Source organism: Thunnus thynnus, chromosome 1, assembly GCF_963924715.1.
Source record: "Thunnus thynnus chromosome 1, fThuThy2.1, whole genome shotgun sequence".
In the NCBI taxonomy this organism is placed as follows: domain Eukaryota; kingdom Metazoa; phylum Chordata; class Actinopteri; order Scombriformes; family Scombridae; genus Thunnus; species Thunnus thynnus.
This window is the reverse complement of record NC_089517.1, coordinates 6,760,851-6,788,282: the sequence shown is the minus strand read 5'-3', so window position 1 is coordinate 6,788,282 and position 27,432 is coordinate 6,760,851. Positions and strand designations below refer to the sequence as shown.

General features: G+C 40.4%; 1 protein-coding gene across 2 annotated transcripts in view; it reads right to left on the bottom strand.

The window, feature by feature from the left end:
- Positions 1-27,432, bottom strand: part of mpped2a (metallophosphoesterase domain containing 2a) — an 80,194-nt gene that overhangs the window by 26,667 nt on the left and 26,095 nt on the right. For both annotated transcript variants that reach the window (XM_067616539.1, XM_067616460.1), the window contains 2 exons: positions 26,712-26,893; positions 14,262-14,487 (listed from right to left, as the gene is read on the bottom strand). In XM_067616539.1, the coding sequence (XP_067472640.1) occupies positions 14,262-14,487; positions 26,712-26,893 (408 nt within the window). The remainder of the gene's footprint in view (positions 1-14,261; positions 14,488-26,711; positions 26,894-27,432) is intronic.

The window sequence follows — 27,432 nt, the reverse complement described above, 5'->3', positions numbered from 1 at the left end:
GTCATTTAGCAGGGAACGCTGCGAGCCGTCATACTGCAGAGAGCGAGGGCGCGATGACAAATCCATCACTTAACCCTCTCATTCACTCAGCTGACACACACACGGGGAAACACTTACACACACACACACACACACACACACACACACACACACACACACACACACACACTACAGCTGCGGACCTGGACGGCCTGCAAGTACAGAGCGCCAACAAACCCCCCCTCACCCCCCCTTCCCCTCCCCGCAGCCTTCATCACCAGCTGCAGGAGGCTCCAGGCAGTCTGATCCCCCCCCCCCGCCCCACCCCCCCACCCTGTCTGTAACCTGACGACCACCTGCAGCTGCACCAGCACCCATGGGTGCACCAAGCAAGGCCAACGACAACAACTACACACATGCACGCTGAAACTTCCAACACGATCCTGCACCCACTGACAGATGCTTGACGATTTCTATTTTCATGCTCCATTAAGTAAAGGTGTCACATTTTTAATATCAATAAATCATTATCTCATTACTTCTGAAATATCGCTATAATTAAAGCGACTGAAAACAAAGTTTTCCAGGAGAACCGCTGAGGAAAAACTAACTAGGTTGCAGCTTTACAACCAGTTATTGTGTGTTTTTCTGACGAGGTTTTGAATGTTTCCTCAGACGCAAAGAGGGAAACATTTTCAGCATGTATGCCTCCACAAGGGATTAAGTAAATATATTTTTATATCTCCATAATAACTCCCCCATTGGTATTTGTAGCCGATGTATTCAAGACAGTTACTTGAAATACAAGTTTCTAACTGTGCTTTTGTTTATTTCTAGTAGTTTTAGAAAAGATTAATTAATCCAAACCATCACTGACAACACCGTCGGCATCTTTTGATCAGAAGGAAATCTGTTTTACATCCTTCTGTAGTCAGGTAGGGATGAACTGAAGAGATATAAAAGACAAAAAAAATGTCTTTAAAACGTTAATTACACATTTTCTGGAGCAAAAATTACAATCTGCTGTATTCTAACACGCCAACTATGAGTCATACAACTCAAACACATGTTTATATGAATGAGAGAGCGTGTATACACTTTCACAGAAGTAATGGAGGAAAAAATAATAAACAGGAAGCCAATTATTCATCTAATACTTCCAACTTTTTTAATGAATAAAACAAACATTCCTGCTGTGTTCAGGAAAAACAGGAAAAATGCAATTTCTAGTAATTTCTCTAATTTGATACGTTACAATTTTCATGCAAAAATCAAGTGTGTAGTTATCTGAAGTAACAAATAAAGAAAAAAAAAATAGAAACTGTTTCATTCGCTACATGGTTTTAAAACCATAATGTGACATTTCAGAAGTTCAGAAAGTTTCCTGAAACGATGTCTCTGCAGAGAAAGAGAGAGAAAAAAAAAAGGAAAAACGAGGGCAAAGCGGCCATAAAGCCCTTGACTTTTCAGTGACGGACATTTGTCAGGAACCATTGCCTCATCGGAGGTAACGCTGCCATGTGCTCACACTCTGACAGAGAAAATAGTGTGTGTGTGTGTGTGTGTGTGTGTGTGTGTGTGGTGGGTGGGCAGGCGGCCAACACAAACTGACAGAGGCTGGCGCCGGCGAAGAGGTGACTTAGGGGTGATTAAGCTAAAAGCAGCCGACACAAATGTCAGATCTCAGCGACACGGACGAATGAAAACAAAAACCTAATGTCAAAATTTTAAAAAATAAAATCACGTGTTATAGAGCTGTCCGCACGGTATATATACAATAGTTTGGAAAAGAGGTGGCTACGTATGTATATACAGTTAAAATAAACTCACAGGGGTCTGAATGTATTGCAAGTTTAAAGTAACAGGTGAGTGAAGCAAGTGCTAAATATTAGGTTTAGTCTAGAGGTAGAGGCTAAATGATAATCATTAATTATTCTTTATATTCTTTACATACAGTATCAATTTATCTATAATTTTGTCATCCTGTTTCTCCATACTGTAATTTTACTATCTGCTCTATTGCATATCTGTTACTTTTCCTGCTTTTCTTCTATTTTTCTCCTGTTAAAAAGATTTTTTAGGGAGTTTTTACTAATCTGAATTGAGGGTCTAAGAATAGAAGGTATTTAGATAGAGAGATATTTGTGATTTGGGCTAAACAAATAAAAATGGACTTGACCTAAATGTCTTTTTATTTGTATTATCACAGATTGTAATGTTGAAAATATCATGGTTCACAGCTCTCATGTCTGAATAAATACAAGCAAGGTGAATACGACCAAAATCTGTCATACATAAAGACATTATGTTTCTGATTACTGTATAATAAACTGTAAAAAAACCCCTCATCATAACTCTCAGATAAAGATAATGCTGCTCTAAATATGGAGATATAAATTGTCCATATATGTAAATAATCCTGATTGCTTTGAGCTCTATAAACTATATAAAAAAAAAAGTTGAATTTGAAAGAAATAGATTCATTTAGATAAAAACTACACATACTGCCTTGCGGTCGTCTGCCTCCGCCAACCAGTCAAGTTGCATTTTACGTCCATGTCTGTCCAGACTCATAATATTTGTGGTGGAGACTTTGCAGGAATTTAATAAAAAGGTATTAAGTGTATTTTTCCTTGTATGTGTTCACATGCTTGGGCAATAAAACTGATTCTGATAGAGCACAAAGTTATAGCCATGACAGTAAATGATGCTTCAGATGTGGACGCTGCTGCAAATACGCTACAAATTCTAAAATGCTTCACACACGTCTTCAACCCGACAGCACAAAAGATCTAAACAATCACCACAGTTTCAAGGTCTGAACCCAAGATTAGTGTCACTGATTCAGTATCAGACCAAATATGAAATACGGTCACAATCTCTCCTTCTGTTCCTGAGTTATGGTGTTATGAATAACGGCCAGAAAAAGTGTTTCTGCAGAACATAACGAGGTCACAGTGATCTCACCTTCTGGATATAAAATGTCATCACGTCATCATTTCATCCTATGAGACATTTGTGTGAAACTTTGTCATAATTAGCGTATAAATTCTTACATTATGGCCAAAAATGTGTTTTGTGAGGTCACGGTGATTTTGACCTTTTACCACAAAATTCTAATCAGTTCATCCTTGAGTTCAAGTGGATGTTTGCCCAAATTTGAAGAAATTCCCTCGAGGCGTTCTTGAGAAATCACGTTCACAAGAACGGGACGGACAACCTGAAAACATAAATCTCCGGCGTCGCCTGTCACACAGGAAGCAGGAAGCATAAAAAGAAAATTGTGATTGTACATCTATGTTGTCATCAATATCTTTAATTAAATTTCAGACACTTTTAGACAAACAGAAGACATGAAACAACGTCTGTATCAGTTCTGTGAATATTTGTTAAACTTTACACAAACTCTCCTTCTTGCTGCTGCAGACTGGATGACTATGACACACTTAAGGTCCATATTAAATTTAAAATTTAAACCAAACTGTTCCTGAAACTTTTTAAAATCTGTTTTGAGTTTGTTTCTTTTTGGTTTCAGGCTATTTTTTTGTTTATGTAAAATTAATTCTGCTGTTCATAATGAGGACATGACTTGTTATTGAGTGTTTATGTTTCTCTAGAAAATATTCTAATACAGTTAAAACAGCTCATTAAAACAATACTGCGACTACAGACTGTCTGTTGAAACTGCATTTTCCCTGAAGGACAGTAACTCTCTGTGTGTGTGTGTGTGTGTGTGTATGTGTGTGTGTGTGTGTGTGTGTGTGTGTTTTAAGGGTCAGGGTGGTCCTTATTTTACAGCGCCAGGATATTCATTCAACAAAAGGCCACTTCCTGAGAGTGAAGGAGAATGACGGAGCTAACAAGTTTTTTTTTTTTTTTCCAGGTCATAAACTACATATCCAAAAGTATTTGGACACCTGAACATTATATTAAATCTTAACATGTCTCTCCAAAATCATGGATGTTTATCTGTTGCTAACACAAACTCTACAAAGATTTTTGGAACCTGGTTGCGGGGATTTGCTCCCATTCAGCCACAAGAGCATTAGTGAGATTGGCCACTGATAAGACCTGGCGAGCAGTCGCTGTTCCAATTGATCCCAAATGTGTTGGATGAGGTCGAGGTCACGGCTCTGTGCAGTCTCATCGAGTTTTTTAAAAACAGTTTCATTTAACGACCTGGCTTTGAGCAGGAAAAGATGTTCCTCATATCACTGTCACAACGTTGGAATCCGACTATTGCCTGATAGTAATAGTAATATTTTATTTGTTTTTTAAAGCATTGAATTGATTGGCAGCTTATGTCTCTGAACTCCTCTTTCCCCCTCAGATCAGCTGACCGAATGCTGCTCTTCGTTCCACACTCCCACTTAAAACCCAGGATTGATTGCTTAGTTTCCACTGTGGCATAGTTTCCCTCTGATCGTTTTAAGAGCTTTTAAAAACATCTCTTTTCTTTTGCCTTTTAATAATCATCATGAAGACATGACTTGTCACACTGTATTATTTATTTGTTCCATGTGCAATGCTGTACTTTCTCTGATTTTATTTATTTTATTCGACATATTTATTCATTTCCTTTTGATCCTCATAATTATGTCTGTGTTTTTTTATTTTAATGTTATTCTCTGTCTTTGCAAAGCACTTTGGCATGCTGTAACATTAAAGGAGACATATTATGCACATTTCCAGGTCTATATTTTTAATCTGAGGCTCTACTGGAATATCTTTGCGGTATATTAACAATTTATGGTTAAAAACTCCTTCTTTATCTTATATTCACTCTTTATGCAGCCCCTCAGTTCAGCCTCTGTCTGAAACAGGCTGTTTTAGCTCCTGTCTCTTTAAGGCCCCCCCCCCTCCTGATGAGCCCACTCTCTTCTCATTGGTTATCCCCAGGAAGCTGCGTCAGGATTGGCTGCTCCGGGGCCAAATAAACAATCCACTAAAGTAGTAAGATTTGACTTTGTTTTTGTCGTTCTTTACTAAAAATATCAACTTTTATCAAATCCATCCGCACATGTTCGAACTGAAATCTGATTCGGAATATGAAAAACACAAACAACACATGGAAAAACCTTAGCAACGACCTTAGCAACCAAGGCTACAGAACAGACAGAGCACATGAGCATTTATAGCAGGTTGAAGCCCTGGGTTTTGACTTGCAGGGAGCATTTATACATACGTTAATGTCAAGTATTGGAACTTTGACCATGTTTACAACCAACCACCACAAGTAAATTCTCAACATGTGGGAAACACAGACACATACTTTTGGCTATAAAATGTAGACAGATAGAGAGAGAGAGAGGTAAAGCAAGTCCACAGGAAAACAAATCTCAAACATCTCTGCCCTCCACATAATGAAAACAACCGTGGCTAAACACACCAATATTCAAACCACTGACTATTCCTCTCTTTTCTCTCTCTCTCTCTCTCTCTCTCTCTCTCTCTCTCTCTCTCTCTCTCACACACACACACACACACACACACACACACACACGGCTGACCTTTACAGTGAAAAATGAATACATGAATAAAACTAAAATCTGCAAATGACAAATCTGCATTTGGCCCTCCGGGTTTCCCCTGAGGTGAGCTTCAGAGAGTCAAATGAGGGCAGTTGAATTTAATCTGCTGCCTCTGGGAGGCACACACACACACGCACAAGCACACACACACACACACACACACGCACAAAGGCAAGCCAGTAGACTGATTTGCTATCGAATAAACCAACCAAACATTGATTGCCGTTTCATTGGTTAATAGGAGCCAAAGTAAGTACTGGGAAGGAAGAGGAGAGGCTGAGGGGGGGAGAAAATGAGATGGAAGGTAGAGGATAAATAGAGAAGAAATGACGGGAAATGAGGGGAGGAGAAAAATAACGTGACGCGAGGAAAAGAGGGAAAGAAGAAGAGATGAGGAGAAGAAACAAAATAAGCGAATAGAGAAAAGGAGGTCTTCGGTTCAATGGGTTGGGAGAAAAAAGAAAAAAAGAAGAAGAAGAAGAAAGAAAAGGTTGCAGAGGAGGAGGAGGAAAAAAAATGATGACAGGAGAGGAAGTGAGTAGAAGGGAGGAGAGGGTAGAGACTCCCCTCCCCGGTGGATGAGGCAGAGGAGGGCAGGGAGGATCAGGGAGGCAGCAGAGGGAGCAGCAACAGTTTGACCTTCGACCAGGGAGTTAAGTTGTGGTCAAGTCCAGAATCACAAAATGGGTTAATCCCTACAGAGAAAGACACACACACACACACACACACACACACACACACACACACACACACACACACACACACACACACACACACACGCACGCACACACACACAATTCTCGGCTCTGAATCAGTCAGCAGATCTTATCAGAGCCTGCGAAACCAGCAGGATTCCTCACATTTCTGTGAACATCCTGCCGTCACTCCTTCTGTACTGATGTCTGAGTATGTATGGGTGTGTGCCGCGACTAATATCATGAGATTATTCCCCTAATTCTCTCATACATTAGTGATTCAGTCGATAAAATAACGACCGACACAGATCACAAGCTTAGTCTTCAAAAACTGCTCGTTTATTTTGACCGACTGTCCAAAAATCCAAATGGATTCGGTTTCCAATTAGAGCCGCAATTAGTAAAAATCGACAGGATATGAGTCAGCAGTCAGTAAGTCAAGTAAAAACGCCTAAAATTTTGCTGGTTGCAGCTTCTTAAATGTGAGGATTTAAAGTTTTTCTGTGACTGTGTCTTGATCAGACTAAACAACACAACTGAAGAAATCATAACAGGCATTTTTCACTATTTTCCAACATTTCAAAAAGACTCGAAGATTAATCAACTAATGGAGAAAATAATCCGCAGATTAATGGATAATGAAAATAATCATTAGATGCAGCCCTAAACAAAAACAAGACATCTGAAGACGTCAAGTTTGACTCTGGGAAATTAAAAACGGTCATTTGTAAATCAGTAAATATTTAAGATTTTCAGCTGATAAATGATACATTCACAGATTAGTTTTCTCTCGATATGTCTTAAGGTTATAATGATCTAATATTTCAGAACAGATCTTGTGTGTTATAAGTGTTTCATTGACAGAAAACGCCATCTGATAACTGATCAACTGGAACTTTTTACCATTTACAAAAGGGCAATAACCAGAATTTTTACAGGGGCAAAATACTTAAATGAATCTACTGCATTAAAAGAATAATTAAAAAAAAAACTTTAAATGAGTTCAGAGGAAATGTTGTTGTCGGGAGCAGAAAGAGTTCATGAAAAAGTTAACTGTTCAGTTTCAAGAGACCTTCAACTCCCCTTAAAAATAGGTTTGATTGACAAGGTGCAGAAGCCTGTACATCTTTCCACAGCGTGTGTGTGTGTGTGTGTGTTTGTGGGTGTGTGTGTGTGGGAGTGTATGAGTACAGGGAGAGAGAGAGGGAGGTTTAGGTATTTGGTCTGTTAAGCATCTGTCATTAAACAGTGTGTGTTGTGTGTCTTTCACGGTACACTGCTTTCACTCCATCACCTCGTTTTTTCCAAGCAAAGAGTGCACAGGGTCAGAACAGAGACTGACTCTAAATGTTTAGAGCAGAGCGATACGAAATATTAAAATGTTCAGTGTTGCCTTATAAAGTCGGTTTGTTTGCTAAAGAGCGGGAAAATTAGTTTTAACAGAGTGAAACCTCACAGTCATTAAATCACACATAAATGATAAAGTATATTCAGCGTCTTTGTTAATGTTTCTTATCATCTGTTAATTCCAACAGCTTAATTATTGCATTTTTAATAGTAACCATGCAGGTAAATGTAGAAACTGCACCAAATATCATCAACAGTCCCTCCTACGACCCTGCTGTCATATAAAACTTTATCTTCATGTTTCAGTAGATACATTTATTTTTTTAGTTTTCAAGAATCCAACATTTTAATTCATCTGGAAGTGAAGGTAGTTCGAATTACAGAATGAAAAAAAAAAAAAAATCGCATTTCCTTGCACCTTTGCATCTCGACTCACATTTCAAAATAAAAGCTATCTGAGCACAGTTTTTTTGTTTTGGGAATTAATGTAAAGAGCCTTATGATGGTCGTGTATTTCCTGACTTTACTGAAATTGTGTCATAAAGGTGAGAACAACTAAACTACTTCCCATCATTCACATTAAATCTCATCTATGATTATTTTTTAGCAGAAAACCTACAGCCTGAGGCACGTTCAGATTTCCAACATCTGGGCAATTTTCTCCTCAACGCTGAAGCTTTTTTTTTTTTCTTTTTGGTATCCCACTGAGTTTTTAGACACTCTAGTGAGATTAATTAACTAAGGCAACTTGTTGGCACAAATTCAACCTGAACACATATTTAAGTAACCAAAAAAAGCTGAGTAAGTGAAAAGGTTTGGTTGAGTTCAGAACTCAGGCTTTACTTCCTCAGTTTTAGAAGATAAAAAGATGAAACTATCTGCATGGGAAAAAGTGTGAGGGGAAAGTAATGACTAGAGCAGACGAGGATGTGCTGAAAATACCTATTGCACCGAACGAGCTGCATCAACTGTCCCCTCGGTGGTAAATCCGAACCTTTCTGCCGTAAACGGCCACATGCTGAACCGACAACCTGCAGCAGATAATTATCAAACGGATTATGTTTGAGAAGCGCTGCAGCAGAATGTCATTTTTTTATCCACAGGACCTTTAAAACAGACGTTTAAATGATGGATTGATAAAAATATTAAGGGAAATGGTGCAAAGCAGCGATGAAGAGAAGGGTGTAATGTTGCCTAATCAGTCAGTCGGAGCAGAATGTTTCCTTCCGTCTCGTGCAGATAAAAACCTGCTGCTTCCAGAGGATTTCTAAGATATCAAAACTTTGAGTCTTGCTTGCTCTTTTGGTAAAAAAAAAAAAAATCTGACTAACTGATCCAGCAGTTAATGCTAAACACAAATAATTTATCATTTCAGTGGATTTCAGTGGAACACAGCAGAGGGAGGGCTGTGAAGAGAACATCTAAGTGTGTGTTTTCCCCATGATCTGGTGATTATCTAAATACAGTATTTTGTGTTGTGGTGCTGAGACTGACTGTACACTGAGAAGTATTTTCATTCAAAGAGGGAACAATCTGTTTTTTCTTGTTACACGCAGAGGGCGTCATGAATTCCAAAAAAAAAAAGGAAAAATCTTTTTAGAAAAGAAACAAGAACATTTAGAAGAAACAGGCAGGATGAGCTGGATGGTGGTGGGACATAACATGAGTTCAGAAATGTTCAGATGTTTATGATTTACACATAATTCAAAGCCATTATTGACGCATTTCCTCCAAAATTAATACTGTACATTTCAATCACGATCTTGGGAAAGGAAAAGTAAAGCCCCTAAAAATTTGTAATATTCTTGCTAAATACACAGAGATGGATGAAGCAAATGAACCTAAGTACTGTACTGAGGTATATTTTTAAGGTACAGACTGTGCACGATCATTAATATCAACGGGCTACTGATGATTTTCACTCGCACACTGTACGAGCACAATAACACCCTACGTTATTGTGGATTTTTTTTTGTCATCCTCCCTCTCTTCGTTCTTCAAAGGACATCTATGTGAAAGGTACAAGAGTAGCGTAGCTCTGTTAAGGAATAAAGCAGTGCGTGTGTGTGTACCTGTGTGTAAATGTGCGTGTGTAGTTGCGCGAGCGACAGAAACATGACGTGAACGCGAGTGGAGCAGAGGAAAAGTTTAGCAGTAAATTGTCAATCTGGCAGTAAATGTACAATACAGGCTGTGTGTCCGTTAATAAATGCTGCAGCTCCTCAAGACAAAGAAAATACTCATTTATTGAAGGGTGTTCGCCCCGAAGTTACCAACAACGCGTTAGCTTAACTTGACCAGGCTAACTTGAAGTGGACTGACTTTTTAAGGTGGACCAGCAGTCTCTGTCTTGAGTTTTTCATATGCCCCCACATGCTCCAAAGCAGTCAACCCAGGGGAAACACTGAATTTTAAATGGAAACCTATGATGAGAAAATCACATCTAGTGTAAGAAATGGTTAGACGTAACGCTACAATACTACCTACAACATAAAAACCCTCTGTTGATGCATCAATAACTTAATACTCAAAAACAGAGATTAATTAGTACTGATATTATCTTCACTGTAGCTCTTCAGAATGAGGAATTAAACTGGACCAGAATATAGGATTTTTTTCTTTTAATGGAGAACTTGAGCCGTTTTTACTGAAAACAGGTGAGTGATAAGATGAAAAGAGCTGGTGGGTAAGATTTATTTCGATATACAGCAGCAGCTTTTGCAGCAGCAGCTTTTGCAGCAGCAGCAGCAGGGCAGGCCACTGCAGCTACAGCAGTGTTTATCAGGTGGTAGTTACACGCTACATTTCCTGAGTGATGCTGTCGCGTCCCGGCCTGCAGCAGAGAACCGCTGAGAGCTCGGTCGGCGCTCGGCCACCCAGGCGGCGAGCTGGTGAGCTGTTGATGAAGTGAAGGGTCACTGCAGGGCTAAGTGAGACCTCACACTGGACAAGCAGGCCAGACCTCAGGCCACAGTGGCATATGGGTGTGAAGGAGGTGAGGAAGCCAAGGAGGGGTAAAGGAGGGGGCGGCCAAGCTGTCCACTCTGCCTCTCACGAGACCCCCAGCTGTCACAACAGACACTTACCAGCCCTCATACTAAACACCCACCAGGGAGGAGGGGGGGGGGACAGCATCCTTCCTCTTTCAAACAGAAGGATGGAAAAGAGGAAGGATGGAGGGGAAAAAGAGAGGGTAATCTCTGCTTCCTGCTGCTGTGATGTCTGAGGAATGCTAGGATCTGCCCCCTTCCTCCTCCTTGCCAATGTCCTCGGCCGCTTCTGAAGCGAGGCTGCAAACCTGCTAATTATAGCCGCTAAAGGATGAAGGTGTGACCTAAATAGTTATTTTAAGTCTGCAGCAGACTTGTGAGAACCACTGTGCAGAGAGAGCAGAGGGAGTCACAGCAGGACGGGGGGGTAGAGGAGGGGGGGCACTTCCAGCTTCGACCATCACACAACACACAGCTGCAGTGCAGGACTGTTCAAATACTGTAGCAGCAACTACAACTACAGCACTATTACTAGTGGAAAATTTAGCAAAGGTGAATGCAGCAAAGAGACAATGACAAACGTGACGATTAAGGAATATTTGAGGAATTCTGTCATCTTATACTAGTTTAGTTTATATATATACTGTAGTTTTATCCCACATGGGATTAGAAGACACCGCTATTTACAAAACGTGCATTCCAGTAATACATATACAAAAGCATGTGGAAAAAGAAACACTAATGCTGCAATAATTAATGAATCAGTCAATTAATAGATTTGTTAATTGATCAAAGGGGAATAAATAGAATCAAAATCTGAATTTAATCACTGATCTATCATTGTGTTAACTGTAGCGTCTCTAATGTGAGGAGTTGTTGCTTTTCTCTGCTTCTCAATATTAAAATATTCAGCAATTCACACCTGTAACACTGTCATACTCATGATGTATGACCCTAGTGCCTACATTACCCACAATGCCACTTAACCAACAACAGTTTGGTCAGAGACTCAGCTGTGTTATGCTAGTAGCGGCTAATGTAGCCTTGAGCCGCCGGCCTCAAGCGGAGATGAGGGGGGGGGGCTACAGAGGTCTTTCTAACGCTGCTGTCTTAGACAACTTGGAATTCGAAGATTTGCGACCTTCCTAAATACTAACGACCGTCTGAGCTCTGACTGAGCAAACTGGGGCTAATTTCATGCATCCCAACTTCACCGAGAAGCAGATGCTCTCACGTGACTCACTATCGGAGCAGCGTCCACAGAAGTGAACATCCAGGTCAACGATGTGAATGGTTAAGTAATCAAGTTAAGACCATGAAGTAATTTCACCTGCCTGAAAAACACCAAAAAACACTTGATGGGAATGCACCCCGTCCACCCAGAGTAACTTGTAACTTTCTGAAGTCGACTATCAGTGTGTGGAGGTGAGAGAGAAGACAAGCTCTCTTTTTTCATTCTTCACACAACGACATCCATCACTTTCTCTTTACAACCAAGTGCAACACCATAAATACCTTTGAGTAGAGAGACTGGCCTCGAGTGTGCAGCATTATCCAGATTTAAACAACTGACTGCGCTTTGCACCTCTATGACAGCAGGCTTAAATCATTAAGTGAAAGAAAAAAAAGGGACTATTAATATTAATTCATGAGAAAACTAACTGTTCCTTCCCTACTTACTGTAATGCAAAATGCCACGGTGATATCATTTTCAGCATGTAATGCAATCCAGGTTTTATGTTACGCTTTTATGCACTGTACCTAATGTGAGTTTATGTGGTATGTTGAGCAGTTTTATACATTTATATCACTTGTTTTATGTCTTTTATTATGTTTTGTGTGTCTTATGTGCAGGTCTGTGTGTGCATTTTATGCTTCACCTGCCTGCGAGATTCATTTCCCTTCAAAAAAGACAGTAAGGTTAGTTTTAATTAGTGACAGAACAGAAGCATCGTAGCCTCCTGAAGTGAAACAGGCAGGTGTGAAAAGCTCAACCTGTTTTTCATCTGTTTTTCATTCCAAGACAGAAAAAAGCATAGCGGTTTTGTGTGATATAGGTGTAAAAATACTGGATATTGGCATTGCTTTTAAACCAAAACAAAAAAAATTATAATAATACTCCTGGGAAACACGTTCTCCCCAACAGTTCTTTTAAATACAACCGTATGTGTTGCTTGAAATTTACACTAAGTCATGAAAACAGGTTACAATGTTTTAACACTGTCATGCCTGACTTTTGAGGTTTAATAAGAAGTTAAACGTACAATATGTAATTTCAGCCGCTAGCCGCAAAACAATAACAAAAGACAGAGTGTGATGATGGTGTGAAGTAGCAAGGGATCATGGGAGTTGTTGTCTTCGTTGTTAAATAACCAGCTTCACTGGGATAGGATTACTCCAGATGTTTTTACCGGGAGCTGAATTACCCGCAGAGGTCTCCTCCTCTCCAGAACAAACGGACCCGGAGATTACAAGTAAAAACACTGAATAAAGCTGTTTCACCTAAAAATCAGTGTTTCTCCGACAATGTACAGCGACCACCGGACGTCTGGTACGGGCTGTTAGCTGAGCTGCTGCTAACACTTGTTCGGTTTATTTCTCTTATAACTTTAGATCCAGACGTTCGGTCGGTTTCTCCCGGGAGCCGAATTATCCGCAGAGGTCTCCTCCTCTCCAAAAACAATATTAATATTTCTCTGACAATGTTTGGTGACCACCGGACTTCCTGGAGGAGCTGTTAGCCGAGCTGCTGCTAATGTTTGCCCAGTTTATTTCTCTGACGACTTAAGATCCAGACGTCCACAATGACTAAAATCCTTCTTCCGGCTAAAAGATATAGTTAAAAGCGACCTAAATGTATCATGAAAATGTGGCTTAAAACTGAATAAAAGTCAATTTATAACAGTTTGTGTGGAACAACCACAACGCCGATGTATTATCTTGTATGTGTGTAAGTTACTCTTTGGTAGACGCCGTTGTAGCGGACAAACACAGCGCCGCCGTATGCATCTTGTGCATGTTTACTCTTTGGTAGAGGAGGTATAACGCCATTGACATGCAACCGAATGAAACCGTTACTTTGATTAAAATTACAGATTTCTCTGGGTTTGAAAATTGCTGGAAACATTTGGGATAATGTCAGTACACAACTCAACAACATATACAACATAGGTCTAGTTCATCCTGACAACAAACACTTTCTCTGCACAAACACTTTTCACTTTGACAACACTCCCACCCGCCTGTGTCTGTTGAATACACGCTGCTTACACCATTCCTCAACCAATCACACCCCCCCGCCAGCCTTCCCCTCCTTCCCCGTGTTCTTTCCACACCTGAGAGCCTATTGACAGAGTGTCCCAGTACCACGCGTATCACTTAACCTCGTGTCAAAACACAGGTGTAACGTAAGCCCCGGGAGCAGGCGAAGGTCCTGAGCTCATAAAGGAATGTGCGAGCTGGGAATAGCACCCTGTATGTTAAGAGAGGCCCCCTCGCTGAGAGCGTACAGCGGTGTTACGGAGATACTGCTGGGAGGAGAGCTGGAAAACAGCCAGACACCGACAGAAGGGAAAGCACACTTTCACCTCGGGGGATCCACAACATGACGAGACAGAAATGTGATTCGGTGGTTTATGAAAGGCAGAAGTGGTGAGAGTAGTTCTGAGGAAAAAAAAAAGGGGGGGGAGGGGAGGTTAGAACAGTCTCTGGTCTCTTACCATGGCGCCCCGTATATCCGGAATCCCTTTATGGTGACGTCCGAGTCCTGCAGGTACACACAGTTTGTGAGGAGCGTCTGGACATTGTCAAAGTCCTCTGGTTTGAGTTTGGAGACCGAGGGGAATCGGTAGTAATCCTGCTTGACCAGCTCTGCCATAAAGTCCTTATCGAAGGTCAGCTCGTGGTTCCCGGCGATTACCACCTTAAATTCGTACGGGAGGCCGCCTGGAAGAGAACAGAACAACTGGTGAGAGGGTGGATGGACACTGATATGTCCGTGTGTAAGGATCTAGTCTCTCAACACTGTTAGGTACCACTTTTCTTCTCATACTCATGAGGTTTGTTAGAGAGGAATTCTCTAACACCATGTCAGTGGATGATCAGTATACAGCTGCTAATGACATTTCTGTGCAGAAGCTGACTGAAGCAAAGGCCGACATGTTTCATGGTATGAATCTGGCCAAGTGCAACAGTTTTGAGCTAAAAATTTCCCTCATAATTTTATTTTTCAGAGTTGCTGAAACCATTAAAACCATTTAGACAGCACTAAAACTCTCCAATCAAGTTCTTTCAATATTACTTGAAGCCTAATTCTGAGATCTGCACAATCAAATTTGCATAAACCATTGTAGGCTCCAACTTGAGCAGAGTGTTCTTCTGTCACTGTGATCTATAAAGAAAAGTTTCTTGTATCAGAGGTGGACAACACTAAGAGGCCAATTAAACTAAAATTCAAGAGGCTGTTGTTTGACTTTTTTCAATTTTCTGTCCTTTTCACAACTTCCTGTTAGAGCGGCATTATTTATCGTTAATTTAAAACATCAAGCAGAAATGTTTGCCCTATTTCCTCTTTTGTTATGCTGTTTTTTAAGACCGCTTCTCGTAAAAAAAGGTTCTTTCCAAAAAAAAATGCAATTATTGATGTGAACTAACAGCCAGTCATGGAAAATTCAGGCTTATACTTTGAGGCAGCTGCTATGTAAATGCCTGACTTATCCCAGAATATAAATTAATTGCTTCATAAAAGTTTTTACTGAATCTATATTTGACAGAGCGTACACTGAACATGTGGAACATTGTTGTTGAGATCATCTGGGTGTTAAATTCAATCTAAAATAAAGTCTAAATGATTCTGATTACATTACACAACAAGCAATCTTTTCATTTCCAGGGCTCATACCTGCATTTCATCAAAGCGTCCAGACTCAAACACAAATTCTTCACACACACTGCATATTCTGTTCATATCGTGCAGCTCCGCACAACAGCGGGTTGTCCTGAAAATTTTGTACAAGGAGCGTTCATCATTCCCTCAGTAGCTCCTCTGTATTCCTAACCCTGACCACGGACCAGGAAAAAAAAAACCTCAGATAAGTGGAGGGGAAAAATACTCTCCATTCAGACAGTCAGGGAAGGTTACAACCACATCTGACGGCTCTGCTTGACCCCAGAGGACCACCGTCCATCTCTGCAGACGTTGGGCGGCTGGAAAAAAAAAAAGCACGTGAACCTGAACTAAATAGAGAAGAACATCTATCACAATTCTCATCCCCTCATCTTTCAACTTGCTGCTGTGCCCTTTTCGCTCCCCCCTTCTGTCGGGGTGATTTGTCCTGGCTCCCTTTTTCGCCATCACAAAACTGACTTACTACTTTATTCCGGCCGATTGAGCACTCAACGAGAGGGTCTGGCCTTCATCACCTTTCCATTCTCTCTCTGTATTTCTCTTTTCCCCCCGTGGTGTCTGTTTTTTTGGGGGCCTCCTGTTGATTCTGTTCCAGTCTTCCTTCCTTCCCTTCTGTCTTTTTGTTTTTTTTAGCCTGTAGGTGCTGTATAGGCTAATCCGCAGGCTGATTTATGTGTAGCATAAACTGAACCATAGTTGAAACTGATGCAGCAAACCTGACCCAGGCAGTTGAGGTATTTGCATTGCTGCAAGATTTTACTGTCTAGTTACACCCCATCTCTTCTGGTTACTGTCACCAGAGATATATTTATGTGTATACATATAAAATTTTGGCGTGCAGAATTAGCTTTTTTCCCTACAGATGCTTTGTATTGTTTGCTAGAGTATTTTGTCTGTGTTGATCTGCTGCAACAGGAAGGTTTGGACCAGATTTGAACAAAATACTTAAGTTCAAATGTCATTATTTTTAGCCTGCAGCAGCAGCAGCAGCAGCAGCAGCCCCCCTTTTGAAGTATTGTCATGAGTGATGACTCTATGACATCTTCAGACATTACTTCATACTTTCTTTCATATTGTTTGGCTGACATAACCTCACATAGTGCTGTCGAGATGTGATTTACGATATTTTATGAAGCCAATACTGTGCTGTGCAGCTGTATCATGTGTTTTTGTTCGAGTGATTTTTTTTTTTTTTTTTTTGGGGGGGGGGGTGTTGTTGTTGTTGTTGTTGTTGCAGTTGCTGAGAACGCGGCACCCCTGCTGAAAACACATCCCCGCGGCTATGAGCTGAACACAGTTTCATTGACTGAAAGCACTGATGTTTGGATTGATCACAGTCAGCAATCACCGCTTCCTAAAGATGAAGGAAGCCCGTGTGAATGTGGATGTTACTCGGCTCTCAAAAACACTAGTCTGAAATTGGTTCCGACATCAGCTTTGGGCAAAAAAACTAACAAACAAACAAACAAAAAAACAAAATCTACCACAGTCCGACCTCTTTATGATGAATGTGCAGAGCTGTGTAGTAATTACGGTCTGTCCTGCATCACTCTGTAGAATTTACTAAATTATAATTATAAATCCACAAATTTGCAATCAATTATTTGTTGCATTATGATCAGATTTAATATATTAAATATGAAAAATCTTCAACATATGACAGATTTCATGGAGATGTATCAAAACCTAGTGACTTCATGGTTTTGCTTTAGTTTATTGTCAGAGTAGATGAAGATAGTAGCTCAGTGATGTAGTTTTAGTGACATGCAGGTAAAAATATGTCGACATATTTGATTAAAGTGGGCATCAATCAATAGAAATCTTAAAGTTAAGCCATCTAGATGACATGTAGCAGATTTTACAGGATTTCCTGGACACATTTTTGGGGGAAAACTGTCACCAAATCACCAAAAGCGAAGTCCTTTACATACACGACACTCTCCTATTGTGCAGGTTTATAATGAGACGTCCATGTTTGTCTACAAGCTGGATTAGTTTATAGAATAAACTGTAGACTTTGACCCCACAGCGACAGACAAGAGGGCAACACTTCCTCTGCTCTGGCCGGTATTATCAGAAGGTTATGATGCATGCCGAGAAGGCAAAATTATTAAAATGCTGAATAAAGAACTCAATAAAACTTTACATGATTTTGACTGGCGACAGTAAGTGAAAAGAGAGATGCGAGTGCACTGCTCAATTTTGCACTGGTTAGGTTCTCAATTGGGAAAAAAAACTAATAGAAACTAAACACACCAGAATAAAAAAATCAAAATATGCAGGTTCAATACAGATAAAAAAAATATCCACCACATCCATCTAAAGTGTGTGCGTGCATGTGTGTGTGTGTGTTCTCTAATAGTGAAAATGAAAGAATCATGGTTCCCCCGGTCTATAAGTTTCATTCCCGCTGCTCTAAATTAGCTCTTGTCGCGTCTCAGGATCATAAATTCCAGTCTAACCTTATATGAGAGCGCCGTCTCTCTCAGTCCCCCAGCACTCTAACTGGATCACGCATCCATTTATACACACACACATACACACAAACACACACACTAGCGAAAGCGAATCATTCTCTGCACTACCACCAGGCGGGGAAAAAAGGTGGAGAAAACATAATTACCATCAAACAACTCCATCTCCATTACTCTATTGGGAATTTCTACTGCTTTTTATTGCCACCGTGATACATCTTACAGAGGGTATGTGGAGTGATACACCTAGATTTATTTATTTTTTTATTTTTTTATTCTTCCCCTACAAACTGGGGTATGAAAGAGAGCAAGAAAAAATCAAAACAACCCCCGTGTGAAGAACGAGAACTGCGGGCGCAGAGACGTGTTTTGTCGTATCTCACAAGAAGACGGATTTGAATTTGTGTTAAGATTTAAGAAGACAAAAAAACCAAAAACATTTAATTTAAGGGGTGTTTTTCACAGCTCAATACTAAAAATATAGTCTTTCTAACCAGCATAAACAGGATATTCTACATGACACCATGTAAATTAAAAGAGGTGACTGTATAAGAAAAATTAAATTGTCATTCCCCCCATCTAGTCTCCCGTCTCCACAAATTAATACTTGAGGAAAAAAAAAAAACGGTGGAACCAAATTAACACGTTTTCCAATTAGTGCAGAAGCTGTGGATGTGTGCTTGTAAAACATGCCTACACTTGATATTTAGATTATGTCGAAAAAAACACCTAGAGGTAAAAAAAAAAAAAAAAAAAAAAAGCATCTGAAATTAAGTTTCTGGTTTAACTGTCAAACTTGCAAAAACATGACCAGCAAAGAAACACTTTAAAACATCCAAAATGAACATATAATGATGTGTCAGACGTCTCAAATATTGTTTATAAATATTTCAGACTTGCTCAGACACACAGTTATAGATCAAGTTTGTAATACATAACGAAGTGTTAAGGATTACAAGACTTAATGTCACATCATTTCAATAAGCTCCTGACATTCAGTGATGGATGTCTGTAAACTTATTCTCTTTAATGGTCAATTAATATTAATAATGGATCAAATGACAACCGTGTGCAATGTGTCAAACTAACAGAGAATCATCGTCTCTCAGTTCCACAGAGCGTTTTAGCGTCTTTCATCTTTTTGTTTCCCTCTTTTTGGGTTTGAGTCTCGCCGCTCTGTGCTGCAGCTGGCAGCTGTTTACAGCCACAAAGCTCTACCTGCCCGTCGCCAAGCAGCAGGCAGATAAAGTTGGCAACCGGCTGGTGCACATAGCGGAGCAATTAGCAGCTTCTTAACTGCGAAGTGGAGCTTCTAGCAGCTAAGGGGAAGTAGGCCATTTGCAGTTTATGATTTCTTTACTTGAGTAATTTGATGAGAGACAAGAAAGCAGTAAAAAGATTGTTTAAAAAATGAATGAAGATGTGATTTTGGGGAATATCACAACAGTCTGTTTCTATATTGTAAATTACCTGTCAATCTAAAGAAAAAACTATTTACTCAAACTGAAAATGAAACGTTTGAAAATACTGTTTCAAACCATCTACAGTGATGTGAAAACAGAAAACTATGAGTTCTCATTCTTAAACACATTATCATCTTCTGTTACACATCTGAGCACACACACACACACACACACACTTACACACACACACACTCCAGCTACAGAGGCCTTTGGGAGCAGCTTAAAGCAACAGATCAGAGTCGGCGCTCTACCATCAGACAGGCTGGGTCAAGGAAAGCTCGTTCCTCTGCATCGATCTCCGATGATCTCCTCCAACAGGCCAAACAGCGGTCGATGGCCCGGACGAGCCGCTGCCTCCTCCCGAGTCTGAGAGGAGCAGACGGAGGAGGAGTGCAGACGCAGCGCTGTATTTACAGACGTTTTAGATCCACCACCACAAAATCTGTTTAGATTTTGTTGGTTATACAGCTTAGGTTTTATAAATTCTTTTATTTTTAGCAGGTTGAGGCTATACTGTTAACAGTTTGTCATATGTGGCTGCTTTGTATGTTGTTATTGCATCTGGTGAAAAGCTTCTACACCTTTTCTTAAATCAAATTCAAGCACTTTTCAAGCATTTTCAAGGTGCATTTTCAAGCTTTACCAGCACCTTGAGGCTGTGGTATATATATATTATATATAAATAATGATTATTTCACTTCTTCATCACATTAAATCAGACGTTATCGTACTATAAACTACAAAAAATTATGTTTAGTGAGATCATTCTACAGAAGGGAGACCAATTAAACAGAAAACACAACAGAGTTTCAAGTTTCTAAATGTGTCACTGACGCAGCAGTTTACTATGAAAGTAACAATTTCAAGCAGTTTATTCAAAATCCAAGCTTTTTTTTTTTTACCTTGAAAAACCCACATTAAAATTGAAGCTTTTACAAGGATTTCCAGCACCTGTGGGAACACTTTAAAATGTAAACATTCTCTATCTTGTCCTGCTCGAGTTGAAGGATTACTCCTGTATACTTGTGTTTGACATCTTTTTAGTGCTTGTTTTAGTACGAGAATGAACTGATTCTTGAACATTATGACTATGAGCGTTCATATACCTGCTGCAGGAAATGCTTTGTCCTGTTAAACTACTCATTTTTGTTAAGCTTTGTCTTTTGAGCCATCACTCTGGTCCGCCATATTGAAAAATCCTATACATATACACTGATGCTTCATGGGTGACGTAGACAGAAGCTCAAAAAGGAACTGCTGAGTGAAAGGTTTAGTTTGCTTCCTGGTTCTTTCTGGAACTAGCTTTCATTACCAAACCCCCATCCCAGAGTTTCACATAAGTCACAGTGGAATAATACCAGTAACCAACTCTCTGCATCACCAGGTATTCAACAATTAATGTTGTTGTTGTTTTTGTGCCTCAATCCAACTCCTGTGATATTCCACATCTGCCAACACCAAGTCTGATACCTGTTTTTACTTAAATGTGGATGTCTCACATTGAAACAAGTGTAGCACTGTGCTAAATTTGGCACACCTTACTTACTGCAGTCAGTCCAAAATGTAGCAGCCAGATTTCTAACCAGAACCAGCCGTAGGTCCCTGTTCTTGCTTCCCTCCATTACGTATTAAGGCACTCCACGACTTCGCCCCAACTACATTTCTGACCTCCTCGCTCGTCGTTCCACTTCTCGACCACTTCGATCCTCAACTCCCAGCCTTTTATCTATCCCCCAACCGCAAAACAAAAGGTGCATTTGCAGCTTTAGCATCAACTCTGTGGAATCATCTTCACCACAATCTGTTTTAAACGGTGCCTAAAAACTCATTTATTTATATCGACGAGCCTTTCTATAGACCTCCCTTCCTGTTCTCATGTCTTGTTTCATTTCAGTTTGCGTTTTATTTTGTTAATCTATTTGTTTTAATGTTGCGTGTGTGTGTTTGTTAAGCACTTTGTCTTTTAAAAAAAAGTGCTATACAAATAAAACTTACTTTTCAGGAGCTCCTTGAAATACTGAATGTCCTGTTTCAAAACTATTAAGATAAGACATCATGTAACTCACAGAATTAATGTTAATTTATGTGTGTATGTACTGTATGTATGTATTTAAGTTTGCTTTCCTGAAACACTGCATCTACATCCCAGTATTTCTGAGTTCTGAGAGTGTCTGAGCAGTCTGTCCCTGGACTGCAACACTCATCTTTCATTCAGGAAAAACATCAAAATATCAAACTAATTATGTCTCCAAAATGCCTTTTTTTTAACTTCAGACTTTAATCATGCTGCCGTCTTTCAAACTTCCTTTGCATCTGACTTAAATCCCCCTCCTCTCTTCAACTCTCTCCGTCTGCGTCAACAGGGACAAAAACCGGCCTTGGAGGGAATATCAAACCTTTCACATTAACTTGTGTCTCCTTTATTAGAGTCTATTCTGTATGTAAAGCCAAGACCAGCGATGTAAAAGCTGTAACGCAAACGGCCTCCGCTTCCTCCGCCTGCAGACTGCTGAGAGCCGTCTGTCCTTCAAAACTGCAAAAAAAAAAAAAAAAACCCGCCGCCGCCAACAACAACAACAGCACGATCAAAAATGTTTTCAGTATCTTAAAAGCTTCTAAACTTTTGAAATACCAACTTTTATAGATCACAAGACGGTACTTTGTGTATAAAGTACCAGTGAAAAGTTTGGACATACTTTCTCATTCAAGTAATAAATGAAAAAACGGCAGATAGAAGATGTAGAAATAACATCTCTAATAGGATTTGGAGCAGTATTTGAAGACTGTACTGCTACTGCTTCTGAATTTACGTCTTTATTCTCATTTATTTAGGGCTGTAGTCAACCAAAGAAAATCTTGGTCAACTAAACATATCTCTGTTCTGTATTTCTCTGTTTAGCTATTCAGGTTATGCTAAGCCATTGTTGCTAACTTTGGATCTAAGCACCTTCACTTCTCCAGCATTTGGGGAAGCGACAGACGTGACTTTTTTAGCATTTATTAACCGACACACTGTAGTCTGTACTGTACATTTACTGCCAGACTGACAACTTACTACTAACCTTTTCCTCTGCTCCGCTCGCATCCACCATCACTTCTCCGCCCCTCTCTCTCTTTCCTCACTCGCTACGCAAACGTATTCCTTAACGGAGCTACGCTACCAGTAGTTTCCCAGGCAACGACACAGACGTTGACTCACGTACCGGAACAGCGCTACCCAAAGACTCCCAAACGCTATCGATTTCGATATTATCAAATATTAAAACTTTTTTTTTTTGGCCTGGCGGGGGTTTTCGTTGTGTCATTATGGAGAAACACAGATTCAGTAAACGTTCAGTTCGCTCAATAACCGTTGAGTACAGTTAGATCTGGCAGGCGCCGTTAGGTTGGGCGAGTTCAAAGTTATGAAAACAACAGGGGTGTTTTGAATACACCCCCGTTGTTTTCACAGGTAATTTGTTAGTCTGTCCCTCCCGCCGCAGGAAATAATGGATTAATCCTGGAAAGCTGTTGATGTAGCACTTTTCTCTTTATGAAAATAACACGGAGATTATTCGACCAATGAGAATTTAGTCGAACGAGAGCATATCGACCAACTAATCGACCAGCAGACTACAGCCCTACATTTATTATTCTCCTACTGTGACTTTTTCTTCTGAGAATCTGAAATTACATTTTAATTCTGATAATAGTTTCTAAATATATTACAAATTCACATATTACAACCTTTCCTTTTTCAACAAACGGCACCAATATGTCTCAATAATTTTCAACTCCTTCCACCCCTCGTCCGTCCTTCAGAGTGTGAGGGCAGGATGCTCCAAAACTACAAGGGGTCATTTTCCACTTTGCTCTGCATCGATTCCTCATTATGACCGATATCACTGTTCTTCCACCTAGCTTAACAAAGCACACACACACACACACACACTTGATGTAACCGTCTGTGCTGATGGATGGAGCAGTCTGATAGAAAAGCTGACCAGTAGGTCTTCGGACGGTGCCAGGTGCTGTATTGGCAGCGACATAGTAGAAAACAGAGGAGTAAGAAATGGGATGTGTGTGCGTGTCTGCATGTGTGTATGTGTGTGTGTGTGTGTGTGTGTGTGTGGTCACCCTTTGTATATGTGTTTTATTGTGTGTTTGAGGGGAATTATGGACACAGCACCTGGCAGCACTTTAAAGAATCAACTTGGCAAAGAGAGAGAACAACTGCGGCTCTCAAAGGCACTTAAATTTTACACTTCCCACTTTTAAAAACATAGTTTAAAAGCTCAAATTTTAGACTTTTTAAATCAAAGTTTTTGAGTTTCAGAATTGTGGGTTTGATTTGGTCCTCCACACACACACACACACACACACACACCCCATGCTTGTCCCTTGTCGTGTCAGCTACGTGGATAACATTTTTAAAACATCTTTTTCTCTCCGTTTTTGGTCCTCCATTCAATTCAAGCCGGCATTTTTCTACCATTGACTTCTTGAAAACATTTTCCAAAGTGGATAAATGTGACAGCAAAGTCTGCAGTTGCAGCAACAAACCAGATAAAAGAGAGGAGTAGAGATACAACCAGCTCAGTGTGGACTGTAAAACAATCCCATAACAGTAATCTGAATGGAACGGTGTTTGTCATATTAATGGCGTCTCTAAATTTATCTGCATATTAATGGCGTTTCTAAATTTATCCGCATTAGTGTGGACACGGACTCAAGTTTACATACAACAGAGAGGAGTGAAGAGCTGGGCCCCATGTGACGAAGAAAGCTCAACTTAGCCTGAGTGATACATTTAAAAAGTTAAAAGTATTTTAAGGCTGTTTCTTAGTTCAGTAGTTAACTGACCAAAATGTTGTTTTCATAATATGCTGGTTCAAGACTCTTTTTAATAGCACACATGCGATTTAATATTTGTTTTTCAATGTCTTCTGATGGTTTATTGACCAAATGATGAATTGAGAAAATAATCTGCCTATTAATTCATAATGAAAATAATAATAGTTTCAACCCTTATTGTTATTACTTTGTCTCCTTTTTGCAAAATACTGTGTGTACTTTTTGTCCGTGTCAGCATCCTGTGAGAACAAAGAGCGGTTAGAAGTGAGCCAGCTTTGTGATATTGGATAATCTGAGTTAAACCCAAAGACAGCCAGCTAACCCACTAATCTCACTTTGTGGTACGGCGGCGCTCTAACACGATAAAAATCATCAAAAGATGCCAGTTTGCGAGTTTGACAGGACTGTTCATCAGGGTTGAGATGGAAGCTGATGTTTCAGGAGTATTCTGGTGAAAATAAAACTATTTAAACATCAGTGTTGGGCAGTAACGCCATTAGTTTGTAATGTGTAAGGGATAACAATTATTACAGTTACTAATCCCAGTAACACCCTGTTACTTTTACACTGGGGAGTGGGTGTGCTCACTGTCTTACTGGAATTTATAGAGGGCTGATATCAGTGTGGTCTCTGCATTCAGCTGACAGAGGAGGAGGAGGAGAAATGCGACTTGTGGTAATTCCAAAGTTGTGTTGTAGTTTAGCTGGCTCGCTAACGTTAGCTACAGGTATCCCTACATTCAGGAGTCACATGATGCAGGTTAAGTTCAGAATTGGAGGGTGTGTGAACTGTGCAGCTGAGAAGTGCTGTGTGCAGTCATTGAGGCTACGCTAACGCTAGTTGTACCGTTAGCGTAGTCTCAGTAAGGGTGAGGCTACGCTAACGGTACAGCTAGCGTTAGTGTAGCCTCAGTAAGTCCTTCCAAACGGTTTCCTGCCTGCTTGTTAAACCACAAACATCTCATTTTCTGTTTCTACGTGTGTTAAATACAAAAGATGACGGAGCTGACGACCGAGTAACGAAAGTAAAGTATTGAGTAATATAACATGTTAGTTTTGCTGCTGAGTAACACGTAGGATACTTCTTCCCAGTTGTGAAAGCTGGGTCATTGTGGTCCACCGTGGATCCTGACTGTCTGACTGCAGCTACTGTCATCTTTGGAGAAGCAAATCCTTGACAGCTACCTTTCATCTCTACAGGGGGGGCGAGTGTTTGATACTCAAAACATAGATTTTTGAGAGGAGTACCACTTTAAGATTAAGGTTTCTTTGGAGCAAAAGCGTCAGACTCTGAAACACTAAAACCACATCAAGCTCTACAGTTTTCTTTTATACTTTCGGCACTCTCTATTATTCACTTTTCAGTCTGATAAGAGAATGACCTTTGTTTTCATCATTGGTTAAATGAGAAAGTTTTGCTAGGAATGTATACTTTCCTCCCAGCAGAAAAAGTATTAAACCCTTATTAAACAACTCACTCTATGCCTTTTCAACATCAAGCCACTTCCTGTTTCTACTCAGTCTCATCCTCTCTTTCTTTCACAGCCTTGAGTTGCGTCTGTGAGTGTTTGTCACAGTCCAAGCCTCTGACTGATCTCACAACTTACCAGGAACTCCAATTCTCTGATAATTTCCTTCAGCGTCTCTCCGTCTTCCTCTTGTCTGCGTATGTTCATGAATTGGAGTCATAAATCTCAAAAATAAGCCAGAATTCTCCTTGAAGTTTAAGTGTTTTTCACCTCAATTTGTGCGATTTGTGTGTTTCCATTTCATCTATATGCAGTCGCACTGCCTCTAAATTTTACTTTGCGTTCAATGTGAACACAACTTCAAACATTGTGCTCCTTGTTTTGGTTGTTTTGTGTCACCTGGTTCAGTTGCTCCGATCAAAAGGCAGAAAAATATAGAGATTAAACATACACAGATGAATTCAAATGTGTTAAAAATAAAAAAAAGTATACACCAGTGAGGTAAGTGGCGCTTATTGATTTATGCACTTGGTGAGTGGGACTGTAAGACGATGTGTGTGTGTGTGTTTTTAAACGTGTGAAACATGACTACATTAGAGGGACAGAAACCAGTCCAGAGATGAAACTGGTTGCTGGGACTGAAACCACACAGACACACACACACACACACACATACACACACATACAAACACACAGCCCAGAGCTCACACCCACAGCATGGGGCCAGAGGGAGAGGTCAAAGGTTAACTGAGCCAGGGTGTTAGGTCAGGGGGGTTAAATTGGACACTTAAGCGCAGCAGTTGTGGGGTCAGTTGGGGAGGAGGGAGGGAGGGGGAGGGGGAGGGGGGGTCATTGTGTGGTCCAGTTACTGGTTATGCGTGCAACATGTCTTGTGCCTTTGCCCCCTACTTCCCCCTCACCCCCCAATCCGTGAAAACCTGTGCATGTCAGCAGCGTGTGAGTGTGAAAACGATGCGTGCGTCCAGCAGCATGCTGATGAATGTGTGTGTTAAGCGGCTTAGTACCTAGCCAGTCGTTGAACTTCTTAACTTCGGAGGGCAGGCCCAGCTCGGTGAAGTCGCCCATGTGCAGCAGCACGTCGCCGTAGGGCATCTGGATGCCATCTGTACGCGAGTGTGTGTCTGACACACACACGAACCTGGTGTGTCCCGCTGGCTTGGGAGTGTCATAGGGAATGGGGTCCACCCTGAAAAGACGGACAGAGAGAGAGAGAACTGGATGAGGAGGAGCTGATGGACAGAGCAAGATGATTTTATTGTGTTGAATTGACTCCAACTTGCTGCCTTACAAACTGCAGTTAGTTATCTTTGAGTATTTAATAATGTGAAAATGTTATGCAACCGCATACAATTGTGTGTAGGCGGAAATAAACAGGCTGTAAACTGTAAACAACGGCGTTCTCCTTTAAATGACTCATGAAAAAGCTTTACAGTATATTTCTTTACTAGGCTGCATTTGAAAACAACCGATAATTGCGAGGATGCAGGTGTTAACCCTTCGTGGTTCATGGATATCTTCAGTCCAGGTGGTTTTCTTACTATCCGTATCCGTCTTTATCACCGTAGCTGCCGTCGCTTTCTCATAATCCGGTCGGCACGTACTGCACAGCTTCACGCTATCGACTTTGAAAATTGCCAAAAACACTTTGAGAAAACAGTTTTTGACGAGTAAAAAATCCCATCTTTAAAAAAAGTCATAATAATAGGTGCCGTGTTTTCACCAGCA